At 39.2% G+C, this 25,931-nt stretch overlaps 6 protein-coding genes across 6 annotated transcripts; all 6 read right to left on the bottom strand.

The window, feature by feature from the left end:
- Positions 1–576: 576 nt before the first annotated feature.
- Positions 577–2,148, bottom strand: SPAR_A00850 (IMP dehydrogenase; the record flags this gene model as incomplete). Its single annotated transcript, XM_033908603.1, has 1 exon — positions 577–2,148. The coding sequence occupies one exon, from the start codon at positions 2,146–2,148 to the stop codon at positions 577–579; it is 1,572 nt and encodes a 523-aa protein (XP_033764494.1).
- An 845-nt stretch (positions 2,149–2,993) lies between these two features.
- On the bottom strand, positions 2,994–4,397 carry PHO11 (acid phosphatase PHO11; the record flags this gene model as incomplete). Its single annotated transcript, XM_033908602.1, has 1 exon — positions 2,994–4,397. The coding sequence occupies one exon, from the start codon at positions 4,395–4,397 to the stop codon at positions 2,994–2,996; it is 1,404 nt and encodes a 467-aa protein (XP_033764493.1).
- Positions 4,398–5,063: 666 nt separating this feature from the next.
- On the bottom strand, positions 5,064–6,104 carry SPAR_A00830 (phytanoyl-CoA dioxygenase family protein; the record flags this gene model as incomplete). Its single annotated transcript, XM_033908601.1, has 1 exon — positions 5,064–6,104. The coding sequence occupies one exon, from the start codon at positions 6,102–6,104 to the stop codon at positions 5,064–5,066; it is 1,041 nt and encodes a 346-aa protein (XP_033764492.1).
- A 608-nt stretch (positions 6,105–6,712) lies between these two features.
- On the bottom strand, positions 6,713–8,026 carry SPAR_A00825 (uncharacterized protein; the record flags this gene model as incomplete). Its single annotated transcript, XM_033908600.1, has 1 exon — positions 6,713–8,026. The coding sequence occupies one exon, from the start codon at positions 8,024–8,026 to the stop codon at positions 6,713–6,715; it is 1,314 nt and encodes a 437-aa protein (XP_033764491.1).
- A 952-nt stretch (positions 8,027–8,978) lies between these two features.
- Positions 8,979–10,895, bottom strand: SPAR_A00820 (uncharacterized protein; the record flags this gene model as incomplete). The annotated part of the gene is made up of 1 exon (XM_033908599.1): positions 8,979–10,895. The coding sequence occupies one exon, from the start codon at positions 10,893–10,895 to the stop codon at positions 8,979–8,981; it is 1,917 nt and encodes a 638-aa protein (XP_033764490.1).
- A 3,440-nt stretch (positions 10,896–14,335) lies between these two features.
- SPAR_A00810 (uncharacterized protein) lies at positions 14,336–14,572 on the bottom strand (the record flags this gene model as incomplete). Its single annotated transcript, XM_033908598.1, has 1 exon — positions 14,336–14,572. The coding sequence occupies one exon, from the start codon at positions 14,570–14,572 to the stop codon at positions 14,336–14,338; it is 237 nt and encodes a 78-aa protein (XP_033764489.1).
- Between the last annotated feature and the right edge of the window lie 11,359 nt (positions 14,573–25,931).

Genomic DNA, 25,931 nt, shown 5'->3' with positions numbered 1-25,931 from the left:
TCAAACGTAAACAAACCAAACGTAAACAATACAAGAAGTAACTTACCCTGCCACACTATCAACCTCTCCATTATACCTTCCACATCCCCAAACAACACCACCTCCAACTATCACTACCACATACCTAGATCTACCATACTCACCTTCTATTTATTTAACGATATCGCATATGCACACGGACGCTATAGAACACATCACCCCAACTTACCCGCCATAATACTCTACACCAAGGCCATCCATCTCTCACTCGATCACTACCATATACATCACCACATCACCATACACGGCACTTGCCTCAGCGGTTTATACCCTGTGCCATTTACCCATAACACCCACGATTATCCACATTTTAATATCTATAACTGATCACACAACCTCAGTTATCATATAAATACTCTCAACTTCGTGTTTTATAACGTTTTTATACAAATATCCACTACCCATTTTATATATATTAATATAAATACCACCAAATAATCACAACTAAAATCACCTAAACATAAAAATATACTATTTATCAATAAGAAGGTATAAACACACTATATACTAACATAACATATCACCCCATTCGAACATTCAGTTATGTAAACGCTTTTCGTAAGAATGTAAGTTATTAACACCACCTTCTAGTTGAGCAGAAGCCGTTCTGAATTCAAATCTAACTTTACCGCTCTGGACATTCTTCTTTAATACAGTTAACGACCTACAGCCAATGTCTTGGCAAGAATGTTGTAATCCATTGTACAAGTACGGAATAAATTTCTTAATGGATCCTTTGTCAACGACAGCGCCGGAGACACCCTGTGCAACCAAAACGCTGTCAAATTCTGAAAAGTAACGAGACGTAGATGCATTCCCTTTAGTACCAGTCTTTTGCATGGCGTCAATGGAACCCATACCACGGTACGCCTTCAATCTTTTACCATCTTGATAGAAATACTCACCTGGTGATTCCGTAGTACCAGCCAACATACCACCCATCATAACAGTAGAAGATCCAAGAGCCAACGCCTTGGTAATGTGACCGATGTTTTGAACACCACCATCAGCCATACATGGAACACCGAACTGGTTAGCAAATTCACACACGTTGTAGACCGCTGTACCTTGTGGCCTACCACAAGCCATAACTTCTTGAGTGATACAAATAGAGCCAGTTCCCATACCGATTCTCAAACCATCCGCACCGGCAGCAATCAAATTGGCAGCTTGTTCCCTGGTCACAACGTTACCAGCGATGACTTCCAGACCTGCGAAACTCTCTTTGACCCACTTGAGCATGTTCAATTGGAAAATAGAGTTGCCTTGGGATGAATCCAAGATGACGACATCCAAGCCGGCTTTGACCAATAATCTTAGTCTTTCTTTATCAGCGTCCATAGTACCAATGGAAGCACCACATAGCAATTGCTTGGTGTTGGCAGATTTGGACGCTAATGGGTAGTTTTGATTCTTCATTAAATCAGTTCTGGAAAGCATAGAAACTAAGTTACCCTTTTCATCAACAATCAATAGCCTACCCTTTTTGATTTTCTTTAAAATCTCGTTACCTTCCGATAACGTGATACCTTGTGCACCGGTAACAGGGTTCTTGGTCATGACATCCTGAACGAGTAAGGAGTCGTCCTCAACGAACTGTATATCACGAGAAGTGATGACTCCCACCAACTTTGCATTTCTCTTGCCATCTTCCGTGACAGGGAAGCCTGCAAATCCATACTTTTTCTTCATGCTCTTAGCTTCACCAACGGTGGTTGTTGGAGAAATCACAATAGGGTTGTTAATAAACCCATTTTCATAGTTCTTGACCCTTCTGACCATGTCAGCTTGGTCCTCGGGCGTACAGTTATGGTGAATGAAACCGATACCACCCGACAGAGCCATAAAGATGGCCATTTCCGATTCTGTCACAGTGTCCATTGGAGAGGAAACCAATGGAATGTTTAAAGTGATATTCCTGGTCAGCTTAGTCTGTAGGCTAACTTCAGAGGACGCAAAATCGACTAAACCTGGTAAGATCAAAAAATCGTTATAAGTCAACCCACCTCTGATCTTCGAGTCCATCAATTCCTGCACAGACAAACCATCCAGTCTTGGAAGGCTCTTGGAAAATTGCAGTGCGGTCTCGTAGTCTTTAATAGCGGCCATTGCTTTTACGTATTTGGGTTGTTATCAATTGAAACTGAAAATAGTTACTTCTTTTAGTTTGTTATAAACGAATAAAAAAATAATAAGAAAAGTAAGGCAAGAAATAGAATAGAATACAGGAAAAAAAGTTCCCAGCATACTAGGTAAAATGTATAAGCCCACGAAACTGAGAAAAAGCCACCAAGGTTCTCCGGTTAAATGTTCAGCAAAAAATTTCCAGTCGAATTTTTTTCTAAATGTTAAATGGGAAAAGACTCCACTATTTATACTTTTTTTTTTTTTTTTTTTTTTTATTTTTTTTTTTCCGCTTTCTTCGAGGAAAAGAAATGCGCGTCGTGCCTGAGCGGCGGTTAGGAAAACCAATAATTTTGAATGAAAAGCAATGTAGAGAACAGACATGGTAGGATATATACTCATACGGATGTTATTATATAATACTGTGGTCAACCGATCATCTATAGATCATGTGCCACTATATCATCCTACAACATCCGATCTGTCAACCAATTGCCCTTTTCTTTCACTTCATACTTTTACTCTAGCATCATCTTGAAACGATATTATCATGTACTTGCCCTGACACTATATTAAAACGTTGTACCATCTCATGTAAACGGCATGTTGTGTTTATTTCACTAAATGATTGCGTTTCTTATTTCTTACACGTATACTCTTACTGTCTTTGTTTTGCTAAAGAATGATTGAGTAATCACGTAGTGTGCCTTCGTGCTTAAACTCTTTGGACTGTGATCGTTATTGCAATTTCGTATTTCTCGCCAGCAAAAGTGAAGGAAAAAATCGGTATTCATAATTAGTTTCTAAAATTACATAATCGTATTATCTATTTATTGTTTTAATAAAGTGTCGTTGTACTGCTTGGTATTCCAGTCCCAGAAAAAGGTCAATTCAGTAGAGTTACTGACGCTGCTGACGTTACAGACCTTTAGGAAATCAGTACCAGCTACTCTCTTTTCAGCATAGTCGTAGAAGTCGTTTATTTCACAAGAGAACCCTGGGCCAGTGGAACAGGTTTCAATTGGAACGACAGCATCGTTGATGACGTATCTAACATAGGTGTCATTGGAACACTGGAACTTTTCAGTGTAAACACGAGCACCTTGCGGAACGTACCAGGATCTGTGGAAAGTGTTGCCCATGAATGGAACGTATTCGGCGGTCAGGTTATTTTTGTCATCGATAATGCCAATAGTAGTCAAATAGTTCAAAATATCGGTATCGTGGGTGAAACTCAACCAAACCTTTTGGTCCTGGACCTCACTTTCTTTCAGTAGTTTCACTGAAGCATTGAACAAGTTGGCACCGACGGATCTAACAACGTCATAACCTGGTCCCGTTTGATAATAAGTTTCCAAGTCTTGGCCGTAGGAGAAACGGACCAATTCATCTTTGGTAAAGATGCTGCAGATGTCACTGTAACCTCTAGCGTTCAATTCATATGCACACCATGCAAAAAAGGTATTTGCGTCGCTTGAAGTCAGGTTCAAGCCCTTGTTTTCCTTATTTAATCTCTTGGCAATACCACTCAAATATTTGGTATCGTATTCTTCCAAAATGTCATCGTTGACATCATCGTCCCAAGCAGGACACGAATGATGGGCACTCAGAGTATTGGCACCAGCAGACTCGGCTTCACTGATGGTTTGCAAGGAGATGTTGAATTGGTCACCTAAACCGTCAATGAAATACTGGGCGGTGTCATGGCATCTGTTCGAGTTAGAGGTAAAAACGGCAAAACTGGTTTGATTTTCGACCATGTAGCCATATTGCGCCAAGAAATCACGGGCATGTCTTTTAGCATTCATCTCCCCAGTATATGGGTTCAAAACGTCGACCGAATTGGCAAGCGTGGTTTCCATTTCTAAGTTATTGGTGTTGCGAATGAAAAATTCGTAGTCATCGTTCAAGAAAGACAATGCTCCGTTGAACTCACCAGTATAGTTACTCAACTTGTACCATGTTGTCATGATACTCTTAGCTTTGCTGACGGTGGGGTATCTTTCACCGTGTCTACCAACCATTTGCACTTGTTTCATTTCACAACTTTCCGGCAATTCACGAGAAATACCATAATCACCAGGGAAAGAGTAGTATGGCCCGGAACCACCCAAGAATGGGAAAATTTCCTTTTGTGTTCCGATCTTATCAATGTCAGATAGTTTTCCGAGAGGTATGGTGCCTGCATTAACCAAAGAAGCGGCTAAAATTGAATAAACGGCTGACTTGAACATTGATATTCTTGAGGATGTTCTTGCTCTATTTGCTGCTGCTCTTTCAAACTCCTATTTCAGGACCATGGTCAAACTGAGCCTAAAGTTTTCGAAATTTTCAGAGCTTATATACGTTTTACTTGACAATTCGACGCTGTTTATGCTCATGCCCAAACGGGTATAACAGACCTAGTGAGATGACCAATTTGGTAATGGGACGTGCGGAATATGGGATCTCTCCGGTAAACAGGGTCCGAAACCATATATTTCCCCTTTTTTAAACCCACGTGTGAACGCCAAGATTATGCGGCTTCGTTTAGGGATGTGTTTTGTTTTCTATTACCTTTTCACTCTTGCCTTTCTTTCCCTTCCTTCTTTTTTTTGTAGCATATGAACTACAATATATCATGAAAAAACGTGGTGATTTAATAAATATGGCGATAGCGTATAAGAAAAAGCTTATCAAGGTTTTCGCTGTCGTTAAAAGTTTATTAGACAGTGACTGCTTACAATGAAGGAAATGTCAAAAGTAAGATAGAGGAAGTAGAGGAAAACTGAAAAAAAAAAAAAAAAAAAAAAAAAATCGAAAGAATTAAAGAATTAAAGAATTAAAGAATCACATTATTTTTATTTTCTCACTTTGATATATAGAAACGACGCATTTATTAGTGGTAGAAATGACACTTTTCATTTTTTATCATCATAATTAATCTTGATTGTCTCACCGTAATATCCTTTTTCAACTTCGTTTTTAAACAAGCTAGGGTTCGCAAGATGTCCTGGACTTTTGTAATCTATGTGGCCACAATACGGCTCACTAGTTCTCAATCCCAAGAGTTGCAAAGTATCCAGTGACATATCTTTGAAGACTTTAGGGTCCATTCCGAAGTGAAGATTCTCCTCTTGTTTTAAGTAGCCCTGTGACATAAAGAAATATCCCGCAATTCTATCTTCTAGGGTATGATTGGCACTTGCAGCATGGTAAAGGCTCCCCAAGAATAAAACCGCGTCGCCCTTTCTAGCATTTACATGAAACTCCATCCTCTTGTCAAACCTCCCACACGAATCGTGTGGACCCCACAAATGTGAACCAATGATTACACGTGTGGCTCCGTTAGCTTTGTTCATATCTGTAAAAGCCACCCCTACTCCAAGTAGCGTTTCCTTTCCATATTGGAAATGGTCACATGCTTGGTGGATGGTATGATGGATGTGGTCTTCTCGATGATAGCCCTGGTCACCAGCGCCAGCACCAACCTTGTAGACAATACCAGAGTTCAGCTGAATACCACTTGAACACTTCCTAATGACATTTCCGGTCATGAAGTAATTTTGCTCATTTAAAAAATGGTTTGCCATGTCGCAAAATAGACGGTCGGATACAACATCCTTCAAGACGGTAGGCGAGTGGAGGACCGCCCTTGTCACTACCGTAGTTTCCTTTGGGAATGGCGAACCTTGCCATGCGTCGTGCCTGTAGAAATGGGGACCAAGCTCCTCCAATATCTGATCACATTTGGATGGTTTTATGAAGTTTGGGACTACACAGAGCCCATATTTTTCCAGATTTTCTATGATTCCTTTGTAATCATACTTGTCCTTGGCAGTGAATGCATCCTGTGTTAGTCCAGGCTCATATACGCCAAGGTCTTCCCTCTCAGTCATTTTAATGTATCTTTGACCATCAATTTCGAATGGTTCATAAAAGTGAAGTGATTTCGTATTCATTGTGCCAAGTGTTTGATATTGTTTTAAACTGCAATTATTAGAAGAATAAGGATTGCCACATGCCTCTTCTTTTTTCATCCAGTAATTTTCATGAGGTGACAGTTTTTATATACGTTTCTAAAAGTATAGCAGGCCACCTACTTCCGAGGTAATTTGAGTAAAAATTGCCATATTGAAGCTGGTCACAAGTTTGAGCTCTCCGTTGAGTATAACGTATTCAAAAATGTTTGCGTCTACGGTTGCATAAGGTTGCATCCGGTTGCATCCGGTTGGACTTATGGTTGCATTCATGTTTAAATCTACATTGGGCTTAGAAAAATTGGATTGTTGGGTCCTGACTACGGATTTACAGTTGTTCAAAAATTAGTCTACGAATGATGTCTCCTTCCCAATCCATGAGTCATCAGCAACAACGTTAACCGCAGGTGGCCTTTCACAAAAATGAATGTCAGTCGTTGCCTTTGGTGAAGTCATAGACGTATGATTCTTCTGACGCGCCGCGCGGCTGAAGGTGTCTTAAAAATAATGCTTAAAAAAATGACATTCTACTTTCTCTTATGTACTTTTTTATATACCTTAAGCTTACCTGGTTTTTTCCCAAAACTGAGTTAAATAAAGTCAAGAACGGATTGGATAGCTTCTGTCAAGATGGTCAGCTCTTCAGAGGTAATTACATATGGAGGCAGAATATAGATTATGTTACCGAAGGGTCTAATCCATGCTCCTGCCTTGATAAACCGCTCTTGCAAGACTTCGACGTTCACACGTTTCGTAACCTCGACAACACCTATAGCCCCTAGGATCCTCACATCAGCTACGATGGGGTGTTCCAGTAAAGGCAAAAGCTCATTTTTCAACTGCGCTTCTATTTGTCTAACTTGAGATTTCCATTTACCTTCCATCAAAATCGACAAGTTTTCACTTGCAACAGCGCATGCTAACGGATTGGCCATATAGGTTTGTCCGTGCATGAAGCAGCCCTCAGGTCCACTAGAGATCTGATCACCAATCTTTCTGGTGGTAACTGTTGCAGATAATGTCAAATACCCGGCCGTCAAAGTCTTACCTAAACAGACTATGTCTGGCACTATCCCTGCATGCTCAAACCCAAAGAGCATACCGGTTCTTCCAAGCCCTACTGCGACTTCGTCAAGGATTAGCAAAATATTGAATTCGTTGCAAAGCTCACGAACACGTTTCAAGAAGTATGGATGATACATTCTTAGACCACCAGCACCCTGCACTATGCTCTCCATCACAACACCAGAAATTTCACTATGGCGTTTATGAATAATCTTAGCAAATGGTTTTACGTCGAGTTCCTCAACCAGTTTCTCAACGTCCTTTTCACGACAATCAAAGCGGACTTCTGGAGCTTTGCAGAATATGTTTTCAGCGACAAATCCGTTATAAGTACTATGCCTTGAATTGACGGGATCGCAAACTGACACGGCTCCAAACGCATCACCGTGGTAGCCCTTTTTAATTGTCAAAAACCTTTTTTTCGATGTATCCCCCAGTGAATGGTAGTATCTCAGAGCCATCTTCATTGCAATATCAACAGAAATAGACCCGGAATCTGCCAGTAAAACACATTCCATGGAATCCGGCAATAAAGCGAGCAACTTTTTACAAAAATCAATTCCGGGCCTATGAGTAATTCCACCAAACATTACATGCGACATTTTATTAATCTGTGAAATGGCGGCTGCATTTAGTCTAGGATTGTTGTATCCTTGTTGAACGCACCACCAGCTTGCCATACCATCTACTACCTTGGTGTCATTATCGAGGTACAGATAACTTCCTTCTGCTTTAGTAACAGGGTACACTTTCAATGGAGTAGTTATTGATGTGTACGGGTGCCATACGTGTTTTTTATCGAAGTCTAGATCCTCTTGGGTTAATTGATGTTCGCACATATGTTGGGAAGATCGACGGATTGCGGGATTCTGCCAGCATGAACTAAGTAAGCTATAATAAAACCAAGACTCTCTATTTTTTATTACATTTCTTTTTTTGTTTTATTGGCAAGATTGTACCATGTTATATACAAATAGGGAGGGGAAGCAACACTATTTCATCGTGAATTTTTCGGATTCCTTGGTTCGTTTGCTTGTTTTTTTTTCTTTTTCCCCATACTCTGCCTCTTCTTATGCTCGAATCAACATTGCATGACTCAATGATTCAGAGGGTACAAAATCAGAAGGGAGATCCACCTAAAGGAACTCAAATCCTCCATAAAATCATATGCAATCTTTATGGTAGATTAAGTATCTAATTCATTTTTAAATTAATGTTCTTTTTCATCCATCACTTTTCTTTTTTTTTTTTGTCCTTCACTAAACATTTCATTATATACTTTATTTACATCTACCTATATTCAGCAGGCAACTCCAGAATTGCAGAAAAAAAACACATTTGTCGGCTCTTGTTGATAGTATCCATGACATACTCCATATTACACGTTTACATGTCTCAATGAAGGGCTGACTCAGGGTCATGTGATTACCACGTGCGGCGACTTCAAAGCTTCCTCCTCTTTTGCGCATAGGAAGACATTGCAAATATTATTCATTATCCTTTATCTCGGCTATAGATGGAAAGAAATCCACGAAAAATTCACAAACCGCGCGAAAAAAAGTGAAAGAATTAAAAGAATGTGTCCATTCCCATAGTGGTGGTGCCTTCGCTAAGTTCTGTCTTTTCTGACACTTTATAGTTGAAACACAAGTTCAAATTTACAACGAAAAAAGAAAAAAAACAGTATTCTTCAACTACTTAAAGCTAAAATCACTTGAACGTTTACATTGAGATTTATATATTGAAAAATTTCTACTTAATTATTTTAGTGAAGTACAATTACCCACTCAGTTAAAAAAAAGCAAGGATGAAAATACCGGCCAAAGTGCTCAAAGCATTGGTTCTCAAACCAGCAGCAATACCTTCAGATTGGACGATGATACCAGTGGTGATGCTAGAAGCAACAGTATGAGAAGTTGGAGCAGCAGATTTGGTGACTGTGCTAAAAGCTCCGGAATTAGCAGTGGCCAATGACGTTTGTTTAGAAGCCTCGGAAGTGACAGTCTTGACGTTACAACCATTGTTGTCACAGTGGGTAACGGTAACAGTGGTGTATGATTTTGGAGAGATGGTGGTTGCTGCAGTTTCTTTGGAACATTCAGAAGTGACAGTCTTAGTGTTACAGCCGTTGTCGTCACAGTGAGTAACGGTAACGGTGGTGTATGATTTAGAAGAAACGGTTGTAGTTGCGTCGGTAGCAGTTGGTGCTGGAACATGGCATCCGTTTTCGTCACAAGAGGTGATGGTGGCAGTGGTAGAGGAGCATGGGACGGTTGTGGTAATGGTGTAAATATTACCGCTAGCGTCGGTTGTTTCTGAACAGGAAACCACGACTGTACTTGTGGCATTCAAGTAAGTTAATGTTGTAGTGTAGACAGAAGCGGAATCTGAGGTGAAGCTGGTGGTAGAAGCAGCAGAAGGAGCAGAAGTGATTGAACCAGAGGCTGTGGTGGAGTTGGATACACCAGAGACAGAGGCACTAGATGAAGAGATGAATGAGTCTGAGACGGTGGATGAGGCGGTAGATGAGACGGTAGTTGAAGCTGTAGTTGAAGCTGTAGCAGTTGCTGTAGCGTTAGAGGATGAAGTGACTAAGCCAGTAGCAGTGGAGAAAGCACCAGAGGTAGTGGAAGTGGATGAAGATGCGGCACTAGTAGCGATAACACCGTCATAGTTTAGGTAATAAGCGTAGGCGCCTGCAAAGATTCCCTCCGAAACGCTGAAACCAGAACTAGAGAATCCGGTACCGATAGCGAAAGAGAATTGTGAGTTTCCCTGGGTTGCAGTCAAGACACCGGTAGTACCGTCGTAAGAAAGAGCAGTAATGTCTGCAGTGATGACAATTTGGTTCTTACCAGTGTAACCAACCACAGGAATTGGAGTAGTGTTGGTTTCGGTTGGGTCAACGGCAAGAACGCCTTCACCCTTGAACACAACAGTTTGGCCAGTGAAGGTGTTTGGGTAGTGTAAGTAAAGGTTACCAGAGATGATGTTGACTGTACCGTTTCCGGAAACTGGTTCGACGATAACATAGGTACTTCCGTTGTCTAGATTGATTTCACCGTTGTTTACTGAACCTTCATCGTCGTCTCTACGTTGCAAACCGGAGACAGAACCACCGTTGAGAATAGCATTTGACAAAGAAAAGGTACCAGCGTTGGAATATGGAGAGAAGGTGACTTCACCCTTTTTGGCTTTTGACAGACTCAAGGAAATGTCACCGCTGCTCTTGAAGGAGCTAGGTGTGAATGAATAGATAGATGCAGAGACAGCACCAGTTTCTTCAGCACTGAAGTTGCCGGAAACTTCGAAAGTCTCACCAGAGACGTCGAAGGCGGTACCTTCGTAGCTTGTTTCGGATTTTTCGACGATCAGATCACCATGAACTTTTAGATCAGATGAGAAGACGTATTTTTCACCGTCAAGCAAAGTTAGTTTACCTCCTGAAGCGACTTCGACGGCTTCGGTTGCAATTACTTTACCAGTAACTGTGAGATCACCGCTGATTGTTGTGGATGGCAAATAAACGGTACCGTCGCTGGAAGAAAGTGAGTCGGAAGCAGTGGCACTTGCACTGGCTGAAGAGACGGAAGTGATAGAACTCAAGTCAGCAGAGGAAGTGCTATTGGTGTATGAGTCACCGAGAGCGCTTTGGGAGAGTAAGGCCAAAGCTACAGCAGCTTGGAATTTGTTAAAACGATTGAACATCTCTTTTTTAGAATGGGTGAGATTTTACCAATAAAAGAAAGAAATAGCAAAGTTTGCGAAGATGAAAATTTGTTATTGTTAGGCTGCTATTATGAGAACAAGAATAACTATGAAGAACCTGTAGCAATGAAGCATATTCAAGCATATTACTGCTTTTTATATACTTCTTCTTGCTATTACTCACGGACTCCGAACTCATTACTATGAAGCCCGAAGCTATAGAGACCGATGATGAGCTAGATCAAAATTTTTGTGCACGCATTTCTATGAAGAACATTCGCAAGCCCTGTAAGGCTTGTACGCGCGCGTTTGCCAAACAGGGAACGAGGTGCTAATTTGCAGAATAACATAAGTAATTCACCAAAACAACAACAACAACAAGGAGAACAGCATTAGCAGCAGAACGCGATTTCAACCTACCCAAATTACTGTAGAAGAGGCACGCGAAAACAAGAGCGGGGAAAGGGGTAAGAGTGCTTGCTACCGGGAGCAAGCTTTTAACTACTTTCAGCACGTCGTTACTCTGCGAAATGCTTATTCAAGCAAGGACCTGTAACTTTCGCTCAGAACAGATCATACGCACTAAAAAAAAAAAAAGAAAGGATAGTCATATACAACTTGAAAGGACAAGAAATCTAGTTAGCTAATCTCGAGAAAAAGAATGCATTGTTTGGCCGTGGCCGCGAAATGTTTCTTTTCTGTCCCTGAAGCGCACGGCTACCTAATCTTACTGCAACGCGAACGGCATTTGTTTTCCGCGGAGAGGTGGCTGACAAAAGTCCCTGTAAAAGAAGGCGCTCTCTTCCGTGGGTCCCTTTCACATAACCATAACAAAAGTCAATCAACATCCTATTCCTGGCGAGAATTACTCCGTCTCGTTGAATAATCTTTTTCAGCGTTGTCTAAGAGGAAACGCGCAATGTCATCCGGATTATAAAAGACTGAACCTGTGGTTTCCACTATAAATTCTTGAACTTGTTTCATACCCATATACAAGCGGTGCAAAAGACAAAAGAGAAAAAAAAAAAAAGAAAAAGAAAAAGGACAAACGGATAACCGGTACTTTCCATACCAGTACAACGCCCGTTTTCGTGAACATTTCATCCGTACAGACTAGGTGGTCTGTTCCTACCATCAATTACCTTATGCTTGGTTTGGATACTTTGTCTCTGTTTCTCAAGTTTTTCTTAGAGGGGCACCCGAAAATTGGTCTTGATGTAATCGTCGTCATCTTACCATGTACTCTTCCCAAATTACGTAGTTCTTGGTAGTCTTTTAGACACTTTCCATAGTGTGAGTCACGTGTCAATTGGCAAGCTGTATGGATTGTTATATTTCCTCAAAATTTCTCTATAGTGCGCGCATTCGGCTTACTTTAACATGTTCTTACGAGCCATATTTACGCCTGTATGAATCCTTGATTCTTGACGATACGGTTCTTATCAAGAAATCCAGTTCGGTTAACAAGGTTGGACGTCTTTAGCGGCTATGCATTGTAACAAGTCCTATTTTTAGCGCCGTCGAGAGCAAAAAACTGTACGTGTGCAAGGGTTGGGTTGGTTGCCATCTCAATGTTCTTTTCCTTAGACGATTCGAGAATTTCAACTGCCCTGAATATTGCTGATAACAAGACGTTTGCGCTAGAGTTCACGGTAATAGCGCCTCGTCGCTACTAACATGCCAGCAGGCAGTATGCTTCTTCTGTCATTTCGCGTATCTGTAGTGCCTTTATGATTTCCTCTTTGGGTCCGATGGTATTAACCTTATCTCCATAAAATCGGAAATCACACGCTTTTGGAAAGTATGTAAAACGGGTTACAATATGGGGAAATAGAGTTTCCCCATTTTTCCAACATCATAGCGAAAAGGCTGCATCCCTGCTTGTGCGTTGCTATATCACTAGCGTTAGGATGGAGAAGATATGAAGGGTGCTAAGACCCAAGACTATAGATGTTTAGGCACAGAGGAAAACTTGCTCCTTAAAGGAAGCTTATTAAAATCAATGCAGGCGTACTCCAGACCTCAGAAATCACCTCCACCTCTGCTTCCGTAAGAAAGGGCCATCAATAAAGGCGGAGAACAAATCTCAAATAAAGCTGCTGCTTCTCTGGCCGGTTATTCCAAATGGACAGCAACGCATGAAAAAATAGCTTTTGGTTAGTGGAATGTCTATAATATCTATAGTTAGTGTGCTATACGACTATAATCAATTTCGTACATACTCTTTCTGGAACGAAACCCTGCCGGCACTTGAGAAGTTTTCTCTACGCTGATTTCAAATTGAAGAATTTACAAACATATAAATTACAAATACGAACAAAGTTATTGAGAAGCAGGAATAGTGAAGAAATAATACAGTCCTGCGCAAATCTGTCATAAAAGACAAGATCATGAATATGTAAAAGGAACGAGAATTTTATTAAACAATTGCCAGCAACAACGAAGCAATGAAGACACTTAGACCACTGTTGACCAGTAGGCCATTGGCAATGCCAGCGTAGGTTGAAATTTCTAAAGAGGCAGTACTAGATCCTACTATGCCACTGGCAGGAGAGCTACGAGGTTGTTGGGACACAGTACTCAACCCGGGAGTTGTTAGACCTTTGGTGTTGGCAGATTCGGATACAGAAACAATCACACTGGTTGCGGAAGCCGTGTGTGTTTCAGCATAACCAGATCTTGAAAGCGAAGAGGTGCCTACTGTTTTTGTCTTAGCCGCCTCTGAAATGGTAGTAGTCTCACTGGCAGCACTAATACTTTTAGAGCTGATAGACCCTTCATTTGTAGTCTGTGGGCTCCATGTAGGATAGACTGTAACGACATCATTCACGGTAGCCGTGGCTGTAGAAACAATAGCAGGGGAGGCAGTTTCGGAACACACACCAGACTCACAAGAAGTAACAGTAACTAGCGTAGTTTGTTGCTTAGATTCTGTGGTGGAAATAGAACACCATGTGGCATATTCTGTTGTGGCATATTCTGTTGTGGCATATTCTGTTGTGGTAATGGTGGCCGTGGAAACAATGGCAGAGGATATGGACTCAGTGCATGCATGAGATGCGCAGGAAGGCACGGTGACCAAGGTAGTTCGTTTGCTTGTTGTTGTGGTGGTGACAGGTGGTAATGACGAAGACGAATATGTTCACTGGTTGGGGTTCTGATGAAAATCACTATCTCATCAGTTGGCAAACCGTTAGTACCGGTGACAGTGGTCATTCCAGTAGATGTGGTGGCAAAAGTACCAGTCCATGGTTCAGTTTTAGTTGTAATTATGCTAGTAGTATGCTCTGAAGGGTCAGGGACAGTACAGATTGACTGACTTAGATAATCGTCAAAAGAGTAAACGTATGCTGCGAAGTCATCACTAACAGTAGTACCATCAGGCAATTCCACGCTAATTGGAAGTGCATCCCAGGAAACAGCATTTGAGTGGACAATCTTCATTGGGTAGTAGAATCCAGCATGCATATAGACAGTTCCTTCGATGTTATCGGGAAAACTTCCTTTTCATGGCTTGCTACCATTGATTGTAAAGTTCCTCGATGTAATTGAAGGTTGTTCTTGTGCACAATATTCGAATGCAACGTACCACCGACTGATAAAATTGCAGAGTCGTCAACCGTAGCAAACTTGGACGTGTAAGAACCTGTCCGTCGTGGTAACAAGTAATTTGCCATTTCTAGAATAACGTTTGTTGGGGTAGCATAGAAACCAAATAAATCTGTACCCCAGTAGGCACTTGCCTGGGTATTGGAGTATTCTCCATGACCTCTGCACCCCCAGTTTCCATGAGCATTTGATTGGGCACATTTGAAAGTTCCTGAAGGGGTAACACAAGATCGTAGTTAATCGAGATATCCGTCTGTCCGCTGACAGAACCTAGTTTCAATTTTAAGGCGTATCCAGAAGCCATATATTGCGAGAAGGAATACGTGGTTGAATCCAATAATTTGTACTTACAAGAGTTGACATTCATCCCATTATTTCTCTAGTCCGCTGGCAAACATGCTTGTGTACTTCCTGAAACTACATTGAATGTGGCTAGGAAGGTGCAGAGTGCCCAAATATATAGTTATGAGACATCGAAATTTTTGGGTTTATCATTCAATTATGGGCATAGTAAATAATGAATTTTTAGCCATACTTTTAATGATGGGAATTATGTTGGACTTTTTATATTTTCAGTATTTTCGGAACTGTCTTGTTTTGAGCAGGCACATGCGCAACGGTTTGGTATTTAGCGTGATGTTTATGCGTAGTAATGTTTCTGCTTAGTACGTAGGAAATTTGATATTAAAACGTTCCTACGACACTTTTTATCACTGCTATTTGCACATGCTAGCAACGCCAATTCTATTACATTATTTTTGAGTTTTATGGGTAATATTACCTTCCACTTCCCAAAAACAATTTACCACGACTCAATAAGTTCAAGAAAAAAAATAAAAAGGTTGCAACTGCGCTTTTTGTTCAGGTACAGCGAGGCTTGCCTCGCTGCACTCTCCTAAAGGGTCCTACGGCAGTCGTAACAAACCCTATTCCCCTCTGTGCATTCCTAAACGGACTGAAGTATAAATCTTGAGGAAATCAGGGAAAGGATATGATAAGCTTTGAAGCGCCAAATTTTATTATCAAAAATATTTGTACGAGCTGAAAAGGAGTTTACTTTTCCTCTTTTGTTTCACCACAACCGGTCATTTGGGTGACGTGTGGTATTACTTCTCTGTCGGCGTGCGCCGGAAAAAAGAAAGGAAAAAGGAAGGAAAAAACCGATGTCAAAAACCGACGTCAAAAAATCTCGTGAGACCTCCGGAAGTTCGACGCTGCAAGTCAATCTACGGAAAAGAAGAAATATTTCAAAACTTAACGCAAAATAAGCTTTTTTCGGAAAATAAGCTTTTCGGCAATAAAAGGTAAACGCGGCCAAAGTATGTTAGAAGAAGTCGTAGCAAGGGCTGCTTCAGTGAAAGCGGTTTTGAAGATCCTTTCCGGAACAAGAAAGAGCCGACAGGTGGCGGGAACTTTGCCTTGATTTTTAGGTACCTCATCTAGTGCAGTATACCAAGCTTACCGGAAGTTACAGATAATGAGAAAAAATCATTATTTTATTCCCCTTTTTAAGATTACAGCTTAGATGAGTAGAGAGCAAATCTACTGAAAGGATACCTTGTTTACAATAATATACCTAAAAAACTTCACGAATTAAGATGCAACACAATTTTTCATAGGTGCTGCTCTTCCAAAATGTGTATTTTTATCCTTAGCCGCAAACAAACCAGCTACTGAGAATGGGCAGTTTACTAAAAAATGGTTCTTTCCGAATACCCCTCGCACCCTGAATTGATTGCTATTAAAATCGCTAGAGTGTGGAGTGACCGAATTAACCCACAGAAAGTGATCCTATGGACGGTTTTTCTTCCGATGTTCAGCATCCTGTATAAGAGCAGAAAATTATGAAATGTATGGGAGGCCCGGCCTTACAACCACAAGGTGTCCCCCTGGCTGTACCTGTCAGCAAAATTCAGGCAATTTATTTCATTAAGATACCCTATCCTAATTAAATTGGCAATAATCTTCGTTCAGCATTCAGCATGATGTAATGGAGTTTAGTTGCAAATTGCAGTACGATGGCTGTCAACTTGTGTTCGATGCGAGTGATAGTTGGACCCTAAATAGTTACTGTCTCCTTTCGTTGTAAATCGTCGATTCATTGCCTTTTCAGCAACATGAATTGGCAAAGGTTCTCTTAAGTGTCCAATCCGTAAATTTCTGAGATGTACTAACCATGTAAATGATGCTACCGGTGAGTAGCATTTATATCCTATAGTGTATTTAAATTAGCAGCCAATTTTTTTTTCTGGAAACCAAGCTATAAGGAGCATACGAGGCATTGATTATGGGGGGGGTTTGTTCCTCAGGTTTTAAGACCTGATCTGAACTAGCTTGAAAATAGCAATCATTTTCAGTAACTAGTGCAAACAGATTACACAAAGTTAAGATTTCACTGGCTGAAGGGTTGAGATCTTGGTAGACGATTGATAAATTTGAGCCAACTCTCAAGCATTATTGTTTGAATGTAGCCAATTTCTGTATAAATACAGAACTCAATGCTTTTCATTTGCTTTATTTCCAGTACTTTTCTTAAAGCGCCTACATTTTGTTCCAGAACTTGAACGTCTTTGGTTGGATTAATTATTATGAATCCTGAGTTTTTTCTGAACTTTAATTTCAAGATAATCGCGATGAGTGGTATACTTCGCTTGTGTACCGCTAATAATAATAGAAATAACTGTCTCAGTTAAATTTGAAAAGGTAAAAAATAGTTTTTAGTAGCTATTGATTTGCGGTGGCCAAGCGTCCCTGGTGGATGTTCTTTAGACTACCTGCAAACACCATTGGTAATGGAAATAAAAAATTGGTATGACTTATTGATGAGTAAAATGTTGCTGTCAGTAATAAAGTGGTAGCAGAACCTTAATCGAAAAAATCGCACAGTGCATATTTTATTGACATAAATCGTTTTCTGGGGCAAAGTAAAAATTTTGTCATCAATGTAAGTCAGAGCCAGCAAAATATGAGGCAGGCGGACACGTAAATGCGTCCTTATTTGTAGGTTTCAGTATAAAAAAGGTTCAGGGGATCCAGTAGTATTGCAGAAAGGGCGGCATGCATCGTTAAGGACATTATTACACCAGCGCCGGAAAGTCCACTGTATACCAATTAGGGGCAAACCAAGCAAAACGCAAGCGCGTGATTATGTATCTAAAACCTCTGTACACTGCCAAAATGCGGCTCTGATACTTTTAGCTTTCAATTCCTGGCGGTGCCTAAGAAGGGGAGAAGTACATGAGCATGAAGACAAATATAACGATACTTTAATACATCATATGAAGAATGATATTAATTTCAAAATAAGCATTAGACCCAGGAAGCAACAAGGGATGCGTCCAATTGAATACATGTAGTCAATGTTGCTGCAACATTTTTTTTGTTAATTATCAAATTTTCTCATTCTATCGAAAGTTTACGGCACGACAAAAAAACAAAACTTAAAAGAAAACAAAAAAATGTCAGATATTCATAAAAAATAACAGAGTATTCCTAATTATATATCGTTAAGGAATTCCAAAAAATATAGAAAATATACTGTTCGAACCATTTTTGTGCATTTACCTACAGAACCTAGTGCAGAATTATAGTTGAAATTATGGCATCCTTTTTTTTTAGGTATAATACGCATGGTTCAAATTAATCGATCACTTAGGATAATAACGCTTAGCTGCTTACAATAATATCCGTAACGATCCTGGTTAAGATCCGTATACTAGTTTACTGCGGCTGAGTGATTAACCAAATGTTATGCCGCTAAGTGTTTCTGAGAGAAGGAGAATAAACATAAAATATTATCAGATGGATCTGTCGTTTTATTGACACATTCGTACAGAAATCTAAGTAGGGAGGGGGTTTTCTTCAGATTTTTTTGATTTCCTATCAGGCCATGTAAAAGGGATCGTTTCTATGATTAGAGATTACCGTAAGCGGGAGCCTGAATGAGAAAAAAAGAGTCAAACATCTCTACAACATTTTCTCAAAATAAGCAGTTCTGGTAAAGGCAACTAACGTTCACTGAAATGTGAAATTTTGTTTTATTCCGCTTGAAAACGCTTAGCACAAGTTCGTTTGTGTATATGAATGGATTCCAATGTGTGCAAAAGAAATGGTTAATCACAAAGTGGACTGATGACTACCATAGCATCTTTTTCTGTTTATTTAGATTTCAACGATCAGCTTTATTTTTTTTACAGGACAACTTTTTACCAAATATACTAATCTGGACTACTTTTTTTGTGGAAAGTAATTAACATAGCTCTGCTTCTTTCTGCACATTGTGCCATGATGGAGGTGTAAGTCGTTACGTATGTAGTAAAATTCAATACCTTTATGGTCTATGGTTAAAAAATCTATAATCGGATGATGATTGGTACTGACAAATGCTTTTCTTCCCACTAGTATAATATGTGTTGGTAATGATTTTATCATACACCTTGTCATGATAGTTGGATTTTGCTAATGCAGAAGCACATTATGCTTTTTTTTTTTAATATTTAGTCGGAAAGTGATGTAAAGAAAAAAAGCGGAAATATAGGTGTATTCTGTATCTATTCGTTTCCTTGCAATTTTTTCTCATCTATCAATACCAGACAACCACTGCATTTTATGTTTCGATTTTGTCAAATAAATTTGTAGGTTTATGTTGATAATTAGAGGTAAAAGGGGATAGTATTAATGGAGATTAAATTTGGATCCTCTTATACTTATATAAGAGAAGTATAAAACTCACGGCGATTGGTCATATTGAACATGGCCAATATAATAGTAATTCCGGTAGTTATCATACATTTAATGCGACGACTCATATCTTTGGTTTGTACCGAGTATATATATTTGATGAGATTCTGATCTGGAAATATTAACTTGTTTCTCTATAACGGTTTTACTCCATATTGGAGGACAGACATTGGAATGCATAACGAGGGATCGTCACCTTCCATAGGAGTTAGTATCGCCATATTTTTTTCGATTTTTATGTTCCAGGTTATCTTTTACAATTTATTGGATGAAATATTTGCACAGCCAAAGTTAGTTCAAGTAATAACACCATCATTTACACCAGTACTACAACAAATCATACCGAGTCTGCTCTTGGGCTTCTGCAATGGAAAATTTAATCCCTGATCTACGCCCAATGCCTGCTGTAAACCTTATTTTTTGTACGGGAGTCCGGCGCTTCGGGAAAAGAGACGAAAACCTGCACCCAATATATGTCCAAACACTTTACATTATGGTACATTTATCACAAAATGCCAATGACGCTCTCTCCCTTGTAATATATCGGCCGTATATTGATAATTTGACTGAAAATTGGTAGTTATTGAATACTTCTTTTGCAAATGAAAAATTCCTAAATAAGGCTGTTACAAAAATTTACATGATGTGTTTACAGGGTTAGTAAATACGCTCTTTCCATAAAATGCCGTTTCCCTCAACCTTACATATTCAGTTACTCCCTCCATATACTCTATGTAATGTATGAGTAAACTTTGGCAGCTAGGTTTATCAGTTAGTGTCGAGTTTAATTCTACTCAAATGATTCTTCTTCAGTGCAATATTCATCATTGCTTGAGTCGGCTTTTTCAGAGACCCATTTGGAAGGGATTGGAAAATTCTTTGGTGTAGTGCAGCCCACAAGCTCACAATCATTTTTGAGAATTCTATCCTCAATTTTTCATTGACTATTTTGACAATATGCTCAACTAGAAGAATCATTTCATAATCCGCTAATAGAGATAGTCTATAATTGGTTGTTGGAAATAATGGGTATATAAGAGAAATTCTACCTAATATTTAAGTCATTGACTTAATCATCAAGATGTTGGTATCTATTTCGGGTGAATCATGTCCAATGAACTAGGTTTCGCAAATTTGATTTCTGAAAAGCGGTGGGTAGTAGTTATTATGCTGACTTCCCGATATATGACATACAACGAAACCTTTACAATACTAGCTCATTGTTGGAAGTAGTGACGCTGGTAGAGCGTACAGAGGATATTCACCTGCGTTTTTAACGATGAATTAGAGAATTTTATAGTATATTGCGTTTCTGGCCTTTTTTTTTGATGTGGCTGGCCTTAAAATATGACACACAGTTCGCAATTTGGAGGAAGGGCATAACAATTGCATCAGGGCTTAGCTCACAAGAATGGTTCTTAACGCTCCGGAAGTTTTCGGTAGATTACTTGGTCGGAAATATATAAAACCCGCCCCTGTTGGTTATTTAAGCGGTGTGCATTCTTGTTTCCTTCGAAATGAATACACTCTAGAATAACCTTCCTATTTGACATTTCAATTCTTAACCTCCACACACCTCTGAAATCGTCAGCTAGCTACCCTTTAAGGTGATGTTTTATTGCTGAAAGCATGGCGTACCTTCGTTATATTATTAAAAGTTGGGCTAATAAAATTTTCCTTCTTTCACAAAAGCATTTACAGGTGTTATAGCAGGATATCCTGACTCCATAAATGAGTTATCCCTCGATAAACCTATATATGTCGCACATGATTCTAAGGTCCGTTCCAGGCAGTCGAGGAAAAGAAAATAGAACATGTCGATCGTTCACTTCCTAAAATAAAAAAAACATAGACTTTTGCGGGTTATCTATTGTAGCAATTTACAAAAGAGCAATGAAAGGGCACGACATTTATAAGTGAAAGCAAATATATTTCTGTTATAAAATCTATACGATAAGTCTGAAATATGATGCGGGAATTAATCATCGCCTGCCTTCACATAATAATCCGGACTCTATCATAAAAAACATGTTTTGCTTTATATACTGTTGTTGATGAAATTCATGGAATTTATGCCACAATACTTTCAAGTACAACATTTCTGGAACCAACTGTTAAGGATAAAACTACTATTATTTCGTTGAAATATTTCCTTAAACTTGCTGAAACAACAAGATCTGTTAATTATAAGGTATTTAAAACGACAAATAACAAAGCTGGTAGGAGAGAATATGTACTTGCTCTATAATACGTGGACCAGGTATGAAGGTAGAATTCTTGGCACAGAAGAGATTATCTGGTACGCTTGACGTGCTGCCACTGGTTGGCTCCTTAACCCCACCGATGATATTGTCAGTTAGGTCACCACTAGTGCATGTAATGGCATGGGTTTCAGTTACGTGGCAGTAAGAACGGACCAATGGTTATGCAATGGTGGTGCTTATTCCTGACGTGCATATTTTAAAAGGTCCGAAGCGATATAGTTGGCCTGGTCTACATCATCGTCAAAGGAGCAAACATATCTTTCAGAGTGGCCACAAATAGTGCTACCATCTGGTTGGCAATATAAAGTTAGTGGGAAGTAACCACAAGGAGTTGCACCCGAGTTGACAATTTTAATCGGACAGTGGAAACCAGTATGAACATATGTCAATTACTTCTATATATCTCGCAATGCTTCATTCGAAAACTGGCGCAATTTGCTGTGTAGTTAGTAGTACGTTGTTCTTCTCTGCATTAGTTAGAAACAATGCCAATATCAACTGATCAACTTCCCTCCATTTACAGTATTAAAGCTACATGTGAAAGATTCCTTTGGAGAAACTACAACGTACCCTGTCATCTCCAAAGTCACGCTTGTCGAGTAAGTGTGAAAGACGAACAAGTATACTCCCCAGTAGACAACAGATTTATTGTACTTATGGTCGTGCTTCTTATGATTTTCCTTAATTTTACTGTTATAGCCATCGTCTACCACAGCCAGGAGAGCAGCTGCAAGTGCCAGACGTGCTGCTACGTGGAATAGTATATCATGTGATAAATCTTCTACTCATTAATAGAGTCCTGGTTTTCTTTTTCAGCGTATCAACCCTTTAAAAAGCATTGATGAAGTGATATTCAACCCGTTCTTCCTTAGACCCGCTTGCAGGCACGCTTTTGCACCTTGAGAGGTCATTTTGAGCAAGGCCACAAAGGCGAAGAAATCTCAAAAGGGCACTATAATAAGAAATTGTTGTTCTTTGGTGAATTTAGAAGTTAAAATAGGGGCTTCTGAAAATGCTTGCAATGCTACATAGGAACCAAGATGTGTTTTTTTTTTCAAAAGTATGCTATTTCGGTGGTATTATCGTTCCTTTGGTAAAAATCATGCAACTCTCGAATGTTCGAAGAAGATAAGACTGTGAAACAATTTTAAGTAAAATTTTCCTGCTAGTGACATTTACACATGCTATAATCCACTACCTTTTCATTCTTAAAGTAAAACCTTGAAGCTATTATCTCATACTTACATCTAGACGGGTTTTCGGACTCAACAACTGCAAAACCAAAATAATAGAAAAGAGCCAGACCTATCGTATTGAATAGAGCCAAAAATACTTCAAACTACAGGTGACTTATCCTACGACTGTTACTTAGTACAGCGCTTTTTCCTTCACGGACCTTTGAATTACGCACATGCATAACTCCAGAAGAAACCACGAAGGAAAAGTTTAATTAACTTTCAGATGCCAGAATTAAAGATTATGAAACAGTTATACGAATTTAAGGGGAACCTGCTTTCCCCTTTTGCTTCATTATAAGCGCATTACTTGCAGTGGTGGCGTCGCGTCTTACCATTTATCGGCACATTTTGCCGGAAAAGAAGGAAAAATGGCGGTGTCAAACAATCTGGTGTGACATCTAGAAGTTCGGCGCTGCAAGTTAATCTGCGGGAAAAAGAAAATTTTTTTCTAACTTTAATGTATAATAAGGTTTTCGGAGAGAGTACTCAGGGGAACAATTGGTAAGAATACGCCGTAGAAGCGCCCCACTAACCTGAAATTGATTATCGAGAATCTTTCTCAGAAAAGCAGCTAGTTGGCGAGCACAATGCTCAAAAATTACTCATAGTATTATGGTTACTTACTTAGTCAATATGGCTGCACTTTTAAAAAGCATATCTTTTATTTTTTTTTGACAGGGAAGAAATAAATGAAAACAAAGAGAAATTTACTAAGTCCATTTCGAAAACTTTTGGTTTGCCTGTTACCATCAATAAGGTGATTTTTACGATGCGGAAGTACGCCTGAGATGATATTCTTAATTATTGAGGACGGTTTCGTGCTCATTTTTAGCATTTAATATTTATAAACGGATTGGTCAATAGTGTATCATGTTTGTCATTAACTTAGTAGTTACGAGAATGGCTGGCTTTATGGTACTGTTTCGTGCGATATACCCAGCAGATATGGTGTCAACGGAAATTACCAATGAATCTTCAAAGCACTAGCTGTGCAAAGATCTACAAAGGAGTAATGCGTATATGCTGCAGCTTGTTAACCTGTGCGGCGATTGTGGTGATGGCTTTCGCATTGCCTAAAAGGAAGAAAACAATGGATCACTTCTGGTTTATACATAGCAATAATAACGAGACTCAATTGGAGTACCTCAGTTCAAGCACTGATCCCAATTATCTTTATCCATGTAGGAGCAATAACTTTTGGTAACTCATATTTGCCGTGTTGAAACGCTACAAGTTATATCTCTGCGCAGACACGTAAACCTTGAAATATCTTAACCCTGTGTTTCAAAAGGCACGCATTATCGGAAGTTGCACGTAATTATGGTTTCTTATACTGAGCAGCGAACGATAGGCCTAGAATTCAGAGCCACCCAGCTTGGATGGATCTTGAAGTGGTACATTTGCCCTGTAGTTGAATTTTGGTTCATTTCCAGTAGTTTCGCGAAATCACAGTCAGATTGTCACAATAAAACTATTTTAGAATACGTTGCAAACATATCTTGGCCAGCTCAAAGTTACAGTGTTCAATGATAAGGGCTGATAGCATTTCTAAATGGCCTTATAAATAGTTCGCTATAGACAGTGTGCTAGGTTAAAAGTGGAACGATTACCTGAGAGAAATAACAATGGCTCAATCGACTATACATATCAGCAAAGTTTCAAAAAGATCAAAGGAGATACCAAGATCCTGTGGAACTATACATTTCTCAGTAAATTTGTGATATATAAGAGGTCTGGTCTCCAATAGCATCATAGAGAAGAAATGGCCACTGCCCGAAATTCTGCAGCAGCAGAAAGCACGTCGTATGCACATTATGAGCAAAATGGAAATTATTGACTTATTAAATAAAGTGGCACGGGATGCGTCCGGAATCTGATTTTAATGCTAAACCCATTTTTGTGATACTTCTAATTATTAGTAAATGATTTATTATTTATAAAGAGCAGGAAAGTGCGATTCAATGAAGAAGAAAGGCTATTTCGAAACAGACATTAGCTCTTAGATATTACTAACGTGGCGCATCGCTTCCTTCACTAAAATTTCTCGATCTAGATAAAGGATCTATTTTCAATACTGTTCAAATAAAAAAGAAAGGCCAAAGTATGATTTATGGACACATAGCCTGCAGGCCTTATCATGAAACTCTTGGCTTGCTTCACACCCCCTGCCGTCCAAAAAGGAAGAAGGCCACCGGAGAAACGAATAATTACCAAATTTTACGATTGTAAACTGAAAAGTCGTGGGAAAATTTCTTGTTTGTAATTGTTACCTGGCTCTAGTCATCCGCCACTATATGTTTCATTTTTAAAGGTCTAGTTTAGGGACATTTTAGTCTAAAAACTACTTTTTCGCTGTTTTCAAGTTTATTAAAAGCTCAAATAAAGTAGTCACGTTCTCATATCAAATTTTTTCCCAAGTTTGGTTAGAAATGATGACGGTGCGACCCTTTTTAGGGAAGGAAGAGTTACCATTTGTTCGGCAATTGGATAACTATATTTGAATTGACCGTACCGCTACTTGGTGTCCTTTCGAATATGCTAGCTTTGATGTATGAATGCAAGGGGTCAATTTTTTTTTAGTTTAGTGCACTGTCAGGCTCTGGTGATATTTGAAATACTAAAATGTTTCTTCCATGAAAGAAAATTCTAAATAGGTGGATAAGAACAAAAAAGGATTAGCAGACTCTAAAATCATAATTATTACTATTCTTTAAGTCAAAAGCAGTGCACATAGCATAGACTGTAAGTTTCTATACGTAAATATGCTAAGCGAATCATAACGGGTTTCCTGCGTACTTTTAGAGGAAGGAATGCCAGTGATACCTTTGAAAATCTTTGAAGACAAATTCAAATTAAGGAGGCTATACGGTGGATTGAATTAGCAACAAATTGTTAAAGGAAAAATAACTCATTGCCCTTAACTGCTAATGAAAAAAATAAGACGGTTATTCTTTCTAATATTGAATGATTGTATATGGGGATTGGAAGATGATTTAAATTATAAAAGATGTATAATTAGATTCGAACTGTTGTAAAGCTTTGCGGTGGCTAAAAACGTGAGCATTAATTAATGCAATAAACCACAAAGACGAGGTACAAAAAGAAAAGACAAAAAAGTATATTATTTAAAGTTGTAGTTTTCTTTTCATAGATGTAACACCTTGAAAATAATAACGCTCTATATA

The sequence above is a fragment of the Saccharomyces paradoxus genome, chromosome I, assembly GCF_002079055.1.
Source record: "Saccharomyces paradoxus chromosome I, complete sequence".
NCBI classification, from domain to species: Eukaryota; Fungi; Ascomycota; class Saccharomycetes; order Saccharomycetales; family Saccharomycetaceae; genus Saccharomyces; species Saccharomyces paradoxus.
Note: the sequence above shows the minus strand (reverse complement) of the source record. Positions and strands in the feature narration are given on the sequence as shown.